We start from the raw sequence: 11,521 nt of genomic DNA on the forward strand, positions 1-11,521 counted from the left end.
TATGCTCATGAAGGAAAGGATTAAGCTTCTGTTGCCTTTTGGCAATAAGTACAATTGTAGTTAATGAGTATTTTGTCAAAATAATGGTAATTTTCTGGATATTCTGCACTTAATAAAAAAAATTAGTATTATTGAAGTATATGGAGGGTGGTTGGGGAGTTTTTTCCCAACCAAAGCTGAATGCTAAATTCTCTGTTTCACTGATGAACATAATGTTCACTGGTGAACATAACATCACCTTAGTGCAATAACTGGTTAACTCCTATTAAATTTAAAAGGACTTAATCCATTACTGCTATAAGGTGATGATAATAATGTTTCATTTCTGTACAATAATGTTCTGCCCTGTAGTTACTCAAATATGTCCTGTCACTATTTCATAGATATTTTTGAATGCACAAAACAATTATATACTAAAATATCTATAATATGTACACATACATGTTTTCTTTTTCAAATTCAATTCAATTAAAACTTAACATTGGAGACAAATCACTATGAAATTCACAGCACTTAAAAATTCTCGCAATTTTATACAAATTATTCCACAATAACTATGAATAGTAACTTTAACAACAAAAACCTTTCACAGATCTTTATATAACCCTAGCCTGTCTCATTAAAGATATCTGATTGGAATTACAATAAGAATTTCACAACAATGTCTCTGTTAACAAAAGAACACATGTGAATGTCTGTGGTTAAATCTATTGTTATTCAAATAAAAGGTCAAAATAGGATTTTATCAATAGACTCACTATGGAGTTAAGAATATTTTGGAGTTTTCCTAGCTTATCCGAGGGTACAAACAACCTTTTACAGTTACAGCTTTGGAATTAAGCACAACAGGTTGACCAATCTATTGTGACTGGTAGTGAACTGTGAAGCTATAATGGTTAAAGTTTGTAATGAGGAATTAGCTTGGAAAAACCCGCATTTGGCGAATTCTGGATAACATCCATTATCAGACACACTGCTCTTCTTTGACCGTCATGTAATATCACAACAATTAGTACAGAAAATCTAAAGGATCAGAAAGCATCAAGTTTATTATCATATGCTTAGACTTACATCAAAATCCTGATTTTATCTAAAACTGTCATCAACATAAATTCTATTTCTGTGCATTTTTTTCTAGAAGCTTACTTTCTCCATTAAAGGAAAATTAATAGGCAAAAAATTGCAGAATACAAGAAAAATGCCACAATAACTTTATATTGTTTACAAAAATCTCTACCAATCACCAACATAAAACTTTTTACCCAGAAGTTGATGGACTATTATTTTCTGCACCATTTACACGAATAAAGTCTAAAATAACTTTTTCAATATTTTCAGGGGGTTCCATAATCAAAATTTCAGGAACAATAATCTTCAGCAATTGCCAAATATTGTCTTGTAAGCCCTTCAATGTGGTCTGAGTCTCCCCCAATTCCTTTTTTGTTTCTTCTAACTCTCTAGCCCTTTGTAGCAAAACGTGCTTCTGTTCAGTTGGACACAGTTTAAAAAAGCGCAACTTCTTCAGGACTCGCAAATTTCACCACTGTTGGAACTGTCTGTACCCCTTTCGCAACAAAAACTTTCTTTTCTTCTATTGCCTCAATCTTATCTTCAGGTTTAATGTCGCTCAACTTTTTATCCAGTTTTCCTTTATCAGGTTTAAACATCTTCAACCTTGTCTTTATCATTAGCACTTCCATCAACCTTTTTACCCTTGTCTTCTTTTATTCTTTCTGTGCCAACACTGGCTTCTTTATTCTTGCATCACTTATTTCATTAACAGTATCATCTTTTTTCCTTAACAAAACCATCTATCTCTTTAACATTTTCTTTATCATTACTACCCTTCACTTACATCTCTTTTATCATTTGTTCCCTTTTGATCATCACACTTTTCTGTTCTAGTGTCATCAGATATTGTTTTCACTAATGTTTGTATCTATTTCTTTGTCTTCTGGCCTTCCATCTTTTTGTTTTTAATACTTGTTTTTGTCCTTGTCTTCTTTAGTGCCTAGACTAGCATCAGATTTAGTTTTGTGTTTCTACAATACTTTTATGGGTAGCTGGAGTAATAGTCTTAGATTTGTCTTCAGTTAATTTAGAACTGCTTTCTGAGTTGTTTTCAGGATCAACAGACACTGAGGTATCTTCAGTATTATTTTCTGGATTAACCGACAATTCAGTATCATTCACTTGAGAGTTTGTTTTCAGGATCAACGAATTCTGAGGTATCATTAACTTGTGTGGTATTTTCATGATCAACGGCACCTGCAGTACCACTGTCTTTAGTGGTATTCCAGGTTCAAACTGACACTGAGGTATTTTTATCCAAAGTCTTATCTTTAGATTTAGTTTGATTGTCAGATGAAACACTACTTTCGACTTCCATGTCATTAGAAATATCATCTTCATCAAGTGTTAGATCTACAACACGATCATCATCTAAATTTATGGTTACAAATCCTCCTCCTTCTGTTTTTATTTTTGCTACTTTCGCACTGCTTTCATCTTTGCTTGTACTCTTCCTTTTCTGGGGTGGACGAAGTGCATGACTGGGGAAATATAAATAAATATAACAATAACAAACATCATAAATCTCAAAGTCAAACAGCCTATGACAACCTAATAATATTATGTTAATAACCCTATACTGTATTATCAGGAAATGTGAAGCCAAAATTATTTCTGACAAACAACAAGATCAAATATTCCCAAATTTCTGCTTTCAGTTCTATTACATTTATAAGATATTAAGATACTTAGCCAACATTCATGAAATAAGCCAAAATTTAATCCCTGGTAAATTAAATCCCTGGTAAAAATCAAAATGAAACATGTTTCCAGGACATAACTGCTTTTGCTTTGTAATAAGATGAACATAGAGGCATTATATGTGTTTATTTGTGTTTATTTCACTTTCAATTTACAAAATGATTTTTGATGGAGAAAATACATTTTGTAACATTGATCCTGGACTTCATGATGCTAAACAATTTTCAGCCAATAAAAATTGCTGACTTTCATCTGAACAATAAAGTATCTGGCATTGTGTCACACTATGGTAGTCTGCCATTTGTGCAAAATGATTTTTAAATGCTCATCATGTCCCGCCCAATTAAGCCCCACCAGCCAAAACAAAACTAACAACTCTGCAGTGGGGCAGTACTTTGATTGTTTCCCCTGCTACTCCATATGTAATACAACTGCCTGGTGCAAAAACATATAATAAGAAAAGAATATACCTGCTTGAAGAGACTGCAGAACTGCTAGTACCTGTCAAGTCTTTAACTTTTTCCTCTAAATTCTGAAGATTAAATTTTTACAAATCTTAAGTATCTAATGGTAAAATATGATTAAATTATTACATATATATACTGATTTTGTTTTTTCTTGTTTATCAGCAATTGAGTAATAGTGTATGTTTTTAGAAGTTTTACAAACTTTTCCAAATTTCTTTTTGGTTAAAATGCTGAATTTTAAAAATAAAACAAAGGGAATAAATCACTGCATACCTTACTGGCAACATTTGTTAACCGTAACGACTCTGCCATACGTAACATGGCTGTAGACTTCTGCTCAATCTGCTTCTTTTGTATTTCAAGTTGTTTTATTGTATTCTCCTGCATTGCCATCTTCGCCTGATAAACTTTTAATGACTTTTTCGCATGGTCCAGATCTGCCACAGTTGGTTTTCGATCTACTTTGTCCTGGCTTGAAGATACTTCCTGCAATATGCAATATTTCATGACTCGGAAAAATAAGAAAACACTAAGATTTTCTGTGGTTTAAAGTGGTTCTTACTTACCGAAGCTTGGGACATAATCAGAAATTTTTCAGTGAATAAAATTTCATAGTGAAGACTTCTAGAAAAGGATAAATTTGCTTTAAGTGCAGTAAAGGACAATGGATTAAAAATCTAATATGGAAACTCATGGAAACTTGAACTTTTGTTTGTCCTATATTAAATGTTTATTGGTCGGTGCAAATTTCATTCAAGTCTTGTACTTTTTTGTTATAACCAAGTACCTCAAGTTCTGTCTGCTTTCTGTTAATTTCAGACAGCTTCTTTTGCAGCAATTCTTCCTTCCTTTTTAATGATTCTTCTTTTTCCCTCAATTTTCTCTCCTGTAAGGTTTCAACAGAAGGTACATCAAATAAAGTTTTATTATTAAATTATTTCTCACAGTTGAGAATCTTAGAGAAGTTCCAATACAGTTCTTTAATATATCAATTAATTCATCTTCATGTAAAAGTAAATTATGAAAATACATATTACAGGTCTTAAAATGGGCTTGTGTGAGGTGGTTGTGAAATAAAAATGTAAGCCTTAGCTGACAGGTAATAGATTTTTTTCCAGTATCTGCTAGGTGTAAGCTTTATGTGTCACAACCTGGTTATAGCTTTATCTATATTATAATTGTAAGATTGCCGAACCAAACTGAGGATTTTAATATGTTAATCATAAAGCCTTCTTAAGCTAATAAAAAAGCAACATATCAATGCAAAACTGACTTTAAACATCACAACAAGTCATCCTTCCAAAAACTCTTTATCTATTGACCTTGAGATAAAAGTACTTTAAGTGTAAAGGTCAATGCAACCTCCCACTACTGACTATCAATAAATTTCTGGTCTTCCTTTTGACTGTATTGTGACAAATGTTTCAGGGGTTTCATTAATAATGTGCTGCAGGAAATACAATTTCACAAACACTGGTTGTTTTTGCAGTAAAGGCAATTGGAATATAAAATTTGATAAAATTTACCTCTATAAGACGTGCTTGTCTATTTTTCTCAGCCCTGGAAAAAGAATAATAAAATAAATATAATAAGTTAATGCATTTAATAGGCTTATTTTCATGTTGTGGACAAATTCACCATCTTTAATGCCCAACAACAAGTCATTGCACTACTAGAATCCTTGTTCTTATCTTTAGAACTTTTCCTTCAATCCCCTTAAGGCAGCATATATCATGGCACCACATAATTATACTGTCCTCTCTGGTTTTTATGTACAACTGAGTTAAAAGAAGCAATATAGAATTGATAAAAAAAAAAACACAAAAAAAAAAACACACCAAAAAACAAAAAAATTAGCAGAGTTCTCCCAAGACCTCTTAATCTAGATTTGTGTCCTAATAATGGTACACTGAATTACTGACAAAATCATGTCCTGTTGGTAAAATCAATTTGAAAGCATGCATTTAACACAGGTAAGTAAGTTAAGTTTAAACTGAATTTTCCACATATGAGAATTGTCATACATACTGAGTTTTTTTGTATGTTTTACGATATGTAGTTTGTAATGCCTCGTCATCATCCTCGGGCTCTTCTGGAATGTCACAACGACTGCAAATATACAGTATATTTGTTCATTATTAACAGATTGGAGATCCATATCATCAGTTGAAATGCTGTTAAAATTGGTTATTTTTTAACCCAGTAGATTAAAATATCCCACTTGACCCTTGGGCAAATCGGTTATTTTCATTGGTATATTTGTTGCCTCAGATAGAAAAAATGGGTCAAAGACAGAAAAGGCCGGGTTGCATTTGTATACCAAATATCATGAGGCTGTGATGTTACAAAAAATGTTTACCATTGACCATTAATGTCAAAAATTTAACTAAGTCGGTAAACAGGAAGTGGATGAGCGACAGACCTGAAATCGAATCCCACAGTATGGGACCATGAGGCAATGCTGTATGCTAAATATCAAGAAGCTGTGATAAGTAGTTGCTGCAAAAACTGTTAAAAAAATTTCCTCCTACCATTGTCCATTAATGTCGGAAATTTAACCAAGTAGATAAATAGGAAAAGATCATGAGCGACAGATTTGAAATCAAATCCAACCATATGCAACCCTGTGTCAATGCTGTATGCCAAATATCAAGAGGCTGTGATGAGTAGTTGCTGAGAAAACTGTTACAAAAATTTCCTACCACTGACCATTAATGTCGAAAATTTAACTCAGTTGTTAAAGATCCTGTAACACATTATTTTTATGGTTTTATATACAAATTATGATGCTCAAATTAAGATTTATCGATATTGTAAGTTTCAAAAAACATTATTTATAAAGATATTACAGAATTTAATATTTCATGTAAATAAAGGGAGGTAATTAGAATTTAGTTTTCTATAAATTCTAAGTCAATTTTTCCAATAAGAAATGAATGCATATAATTTAATGATTACCTTAAATATGTACAAATATTTGCAATACATATTTTACATATTCTTCCATGTTTGAAAATTGACAAATTTGCATAATTACATACATATATAATTCAATGAAGAGTGGTATGCAATCTCAGGGGGCCTCCGTGGCCGAGTGGTTAAGGTCGCTGACTTGAGATCACTGGTCCCTCACCACTGTAGGTTCGATCCTCACTTGGGTCGAAATCTTTCATGTGAGGAAGCCATCCAGCTGGCTTACGGAAGGTCGGTGGTTCTACCCGGGTGCCCGCTCGAGCCTGAAATAATGCCCGGAGGGGCACCTGGGGTCTTCCTCCACCAATAAAAGCTGGGGTAAAAAATCGTCGAAAAAATCTCGGCGGGACGCTCTAGGATGGCCCGACTTGAGTGTACGGTCGCCCATATGGGCTTTCCGGCGGCGACCTTAAATAAACGCATTAAAAAAAAAAAAAAAAAATATGCAATCTCAATTACAAAACATACAGGATCTTTAAACAGGAAGTGGATGAGCGACAGACCTGAAACCAAATCCCACCGTATGGGACCATGTGTCAATGCTGTATGCCAAATATCAAGAGGCTGTGATAAGTACTTACTGAGAAAACTGTTATGAAAATAATACCATTGACCATTAATGTTGAAAATTTAACTAAGTCGATAAACAGGAAGTGGATGAGCGACAGACCTGAAACCAAATCCCACCGTATGGGACCATGTGTCAATGCTGTATGCCAAATATCAAGAGGCTGTGATAAGTACTTACTGAGAAAACTGTTATGAAAATAATACCATTGACCATTAATGTTGAAAATTTAACTAAGTCGATAAACAGGAAGTGGATGAGCGACAGACCTGAAATCAAATCCCACGGTATGGGACCATGTGTTGATGCTGTATGCCAAATATCAAGAGGCTGTGATAAGAAGTTGCTGAGAAAACTGTTACGAAAATTTCCTACCATTGACCATTAATGCTGAAAATTTAACTAAGGCGATAAACAGGAAATGGATGAGCGACAGCCCTGAAATCAAATCCCACGGTATGGGACCACGTGTAAATGCTGTATGCCAAATATCAAGAGGCTGTGATGAGTAGTTGCTGAGAAAACTGTTACGAAAATTTCCTGCCATTGACCATTAATGTTGAAAATTTAACTAAGTTGGCAAACAGGAAGTGGATGAGCGACAGACCTGAAATCAAATCCCACCGTATGGGACCATGTGTTGATGCTGTATACCAAATATCAAGAGGCTGTGATAAGTAGTTGCTGAGAAAACTGTTATGAAAATTTCCTACCATTGACCATTAATGTTGAAAATTTAACTAAGTCGATAAACAGGAAGTGGATGAGCGACAGACCTGAAACCAAATCCCACCGTATGGGACCATGTGTCAATGCTGTATGCCAAATATCAAGAGGCTGTGATAAAGTAGTTGCTGAGAAAACTGTTATGAAAGTTTTTCCCGCCCGCCGCCCGCCCGCCCGCCCGACATTCACCATACTATAAACCCGGGTTTGCACCAGTGCAACCCGGCCAAAAACCGTGTCATTTAATTCTATTATTTGTTATTCAATGTCTATCAGATGTTATTACATTCCTATTTGATATAACCAAACACAAAACTCTATTACTCCGTGCAACTGTACAAATATATATATTTTTTGGTTTCGTTTTGGTCACACTGAAGCTGTAAAGTTGATATGGCAAATTCCGAGCTTTATTGGTGATGGTTTACCTCAAATGCCAATATGTGCATTATTTCAGTCAGTAATGGGTACCTAAGTAGAACCACTGACCTTCCATCAGCTGGTGGGATACCTCACTGATTGTACAAATATATCCTGGTTAAAATTCAGTATTATTCAAATTTCTTTGATTTAATAAAGGCTGAATCAAAGTTATGTATGAAAATATCATAGGAAGTTCAACATCTATTTATCCATTTCACTACCACAAAGTTAGTTTTGTTTTAAAAGCAACTCAACAATTTTTTTTGTGTCCATGGAATGTTCATTGCGTCACCAACATTCCTTTCTTAAACAAATATATCAGACAGATGTTCATGAATTTTATAAAACAATATGACAATGAAAATTGATAAACAGTTTGAAATATACAGTAATTTTTATTTAACTCAACTTTAAAAACAATTATTATGATTTTTTTATTTCGGAATAAGGGAAAAGAATAAATTTACTTGAAATGAGCGTCGGGTTTAAGGGTAGCATACCTTTTGTCTGGTGTTTCTCACTATACCCTGTTGGAACTCTCCAACTCAACAATTATACACTGTGCCAAGTCCAGTTGAAGCTGTGCCCTTAAAATATATATAGATGTTAAAAAAAATTGAAAAAAAAAAATGAAAAGCCCTTCCCTGCTTCATTAGGGTTTCAGGACAGTATAATGTATTTGTTAATAATTTTAAATTTTAAATTATTCATTAAATACAGAGACAACAAAATAAAGGGGGGTTTTCCTATTATTATAAATGCTCTGTTCACCAAAAGTGAAAGTACCCCCCTTTCCCGAAAAAAAACCCAGCAAATCAAACAGGAGTGACCCGAAGGTATCTTTTAGAGAATCAACTTTTGTTAAAATGTGCTAATATTGAAAGAGTATGATTTAAATGCTCTTGTGTGTAAATTTTGAATTTTTTCTTTATCAAATGACATGAGAGTACTTTTATTTTACAATTACAATTTCCATTTGCAACTTATTTCTGCATTTTTGTACACTAAATAATACTCATATTAAGGAAATGTTAACAACAGTAAATGAAATTATCAAAACATAATAAAATACTTACGAGGTATGAGGTATTGACTTAGAATTCGGATTTTCACATTTTGTCTTCTCGTAGAAGTAATCGTTTAACTTGTTAGCTGCATTCTGCATAAATGCTCTAAAAGAAATATTGTTTAATACACTTATATTGATGGTTAGCTACATTTATACTACAAACAAGCAGTGCCTGTATTTTCCATATTTAATGTTAAAGATTTTGATATAAAAAGAAAAATGTTAAGCAGCCAACTTTATGGTGGGATAATCATACTGTGCTGAAGTGAGGGCTGATTCAGGCAAATCATTAAAGCCAGTAGCATTCAAGGTATTGTCTCCTTACTGTCTTTAAATTATGCCAGGTATTCACTTGCACCAACACTGTAAAGGTCTTATGTAAAACCTTAGATGTATCTCTGTGCATTTTTAAGGCAAAAGTGGGCACAGAAAACACCAAATTTTCATCAAGTTACCTGGATAACTTCCTCACATGAAAGAATCCAAAGTCACTGGTGGGATAAGTATACACTTTAGTGAATAGCAAGTGATTATAAGTCAGGGACCTTACAATGTAATCAGATAGTCAAGTAGGTCTCACTTTCACTTTTATCATAATGTTAGCCCATCTCAATCATGATACTATGTTATACTCCAGTTTTTACAATAAATACAGATTTCAGAATGTATTTGTCATGGATGCTATTTTAATTCTTATAATTTTCAACATGCATTACATTAAATATGCTAGTACTGAAAACTAGAACTAAAATAGACTTACAACATAATGTCAAACTTACAAGTATTTATCTGTCTTGTTGAATTCCTGTTTATTATGTATTGGATCTAGAAAGTTACACTCCACAACCCCAATCACACCAACACCATGATCATTCGCCTGTATAAATATAACATTGTCACTTTTATAACACATATGTTTATCTACAGTCACCAAAAGTAACACCCACAAGAAAGATTGTCATTTCATAGGAGGCTAGTATAATGTCCCTTGCAAGTATCAAGAATATTAAGCTAGTGCTTTAAATTGAATGTTGCAGGTTCAAATCTTGTCTTGACCATTTTCTTCAAGGTTTCATTTTAAAGAGACTCCACTGAGATTGTGTGACATGATGGGACTGAAAATATTTTTTCCCAGATAAATGTACCATTTGAATGTAGGTTAAGACCACTAATCTTTGTGCACAATTTCAGATCATTTGCGCACTTCTTTTTTCCAGAATAGTTATTCAAATTGTAAAAAAATGACCCAAAATGAAAAGCGTTTAAATGCTTTTCACTCAAATTGGGCTAAGAAAAGCATAAAAATATGATTTTCAATTTATTGCAAAGTATATTTCTTAACTATTTTTGCATATCTTTCTGTTTAAAGTGCCCCAGCTCATTTATGTAAGAAATTCAAATGTTATGTGTTTAGGCTTTTAAACCTCAGTGGAGTCCCTTTAAGAAATTTGACCACAATATACATGAAAATCAAGCTGATTATATTAATCCTGCATTTCATAATATAAAGAATTGAAAAACATACTACTATTAAAATTAAACGTTTGGATCATAATTAAACGTAGAAACTAAAAGTCTAAAAACTTTCTGAAGATTAATTTATGTGGTTATTACTGTCAAACAACCCTATAAGAAAGCCATAATGATTATATGTAACCATTTAATTCAGTGAAATAACTGAAGTCACTTACTTGTTTTTGACAACCAATTTTCTCATAGGCTCTGATAAGTCGGTTCTTATGGTACATCATCAGACCATAACTGTCTGGTTCCTTATTGCTAGTAAACCCAAATATCAGCTTCACTGGCTTATTCTGTTTAAATGTTAAGGTCAATCTTTCTTCACCCTGTATTATGGCAATCTTACTTCACCCTGTAAAATGGCAATCTCACTTCACCCTATATAATAGCAATCTTACTTCACAACCTTTATAATGGCAATTTCACTTCACCCTGTAATAATGGCAAATCTTACTTCACCCTGTATAATGGCAATCTCACTTCACCCTGTATAATGGCAATCTAACTTCACCCTGTATAATGACAATCTTACTTTAACCTGTAAAATGGCAATCTTACTTCACCCTGTATAATGGCAATCTTACTTCACCCTGTAATAATGGCAATCTCACTTCACCCCTGTGTAATGGCAATCTTACTTCACCCTGTATAATGGCAATCTTACTTCACCCTGTGTAATGGCAATCTTACTTCACCCTGTTATAATGACAATCTTACTTCAACCTGTATAATGGCAATCTTACTTCACCCTGTATTATGGCAATCTTAATTCACCCTGTATAATGGCAATCTTACTTCACACTGTATTATGGCAATCTTATTTCACCATGTATAATGGCAATCTTACTTCACCCTGTATAATAGACTGTCATGCTTTCATTTGGAACAGACCTGTCTTCAAATTATAAACTAAACAGGTTTAATATCAAAATTGCTTGTTTGTACTTTTTTAAGTGAGATTTCAAACACATTTTTTTATCAATAATGACAATCGGTCACAAA

General features: G+C 33.2%; 1 protein-coding gene across 1 annotated transcript; it reads right to left on the reverse strand.

Moving 5' to 3' along the window:
• Nucleotides 1–2,302: 2,302 nt before the first annotated feature.
• On the reverse strand, nucleotides 2,303–10,851 carry LOC132720215 (MORC family CW-type zinc finger protein 3-like). Its single transcript, XM_060704291.1, has 10 exons — nucleotides 10,690–10,851; nucleotides 9,778–9,875; nucleotides 9,006–9,101; nucleotides 8,397–8,429; nucleotides 5,268–5,348; nucleotides 4,766–4,799; nucleotides 4,027–4,125; nucleotides 3,513–3,725; nucleotides 3,243–3,304; nucleotides 2,303–2,552 (listed from the first exon to the last, which is right to left on the reverse strand). The coding sequence occupies exons 1-10, from the start codon at nucleotides 10,747–10,749 to the stop codon at nucleotides 2,303–2,305; spliced, it is 1,026 nt and encodes a 341-aa protein (XP_060560274.1). The 5' UTR covers nucleotides 10,750–10,851.
• Between the last annotated feature and the right edge of the window lie 670 nt (nucleotides 10,852–11,521).

Source organism: Ruditapes philippinarum, unplaced genomic scaffold (genome assembly GCF_026571515.1).
Source record: "Ruditapes philippinarum isolate M1 unplaced genomic scaffold, ASM2657151v2 ctg4304_1_1_1_1, whole genome shotgun sequence".
NCBI classification, from domain to species: Eukaryota; Metazoa; Mollusca; class Bivalvia; order Venerida; family Veneridae; genus Ruditapes; species Ruditapes philippinarum.

What these genes read in the sequence shown, in the direction of transcription:
- LOC132720215 (XM_060704291.1), bottom strand. Translation starts at nt 10,749, where the DNA reads ATGATGTACCATAAGAACCGACTTATCAGAGCCTATGAGAAAATTGGT. An exon ending in AACAAGACAGATAAATACTT is followed by an intron (nt 9,102 to 9,777) that starts GTAAGTTTGACA and finishes TATTTCTTTTAG; the next exon opens with AGCATTTATGCAGAATGCAG. An exon ending in AAAACATACAAAAAAACTCA is followed by an intron (nt 4,800 to 5,267) that starts GTATGTATGACA and finishes TTCTTTTTCCAG; the next exon opens with GGCTGAGAAAAATAGACAAG.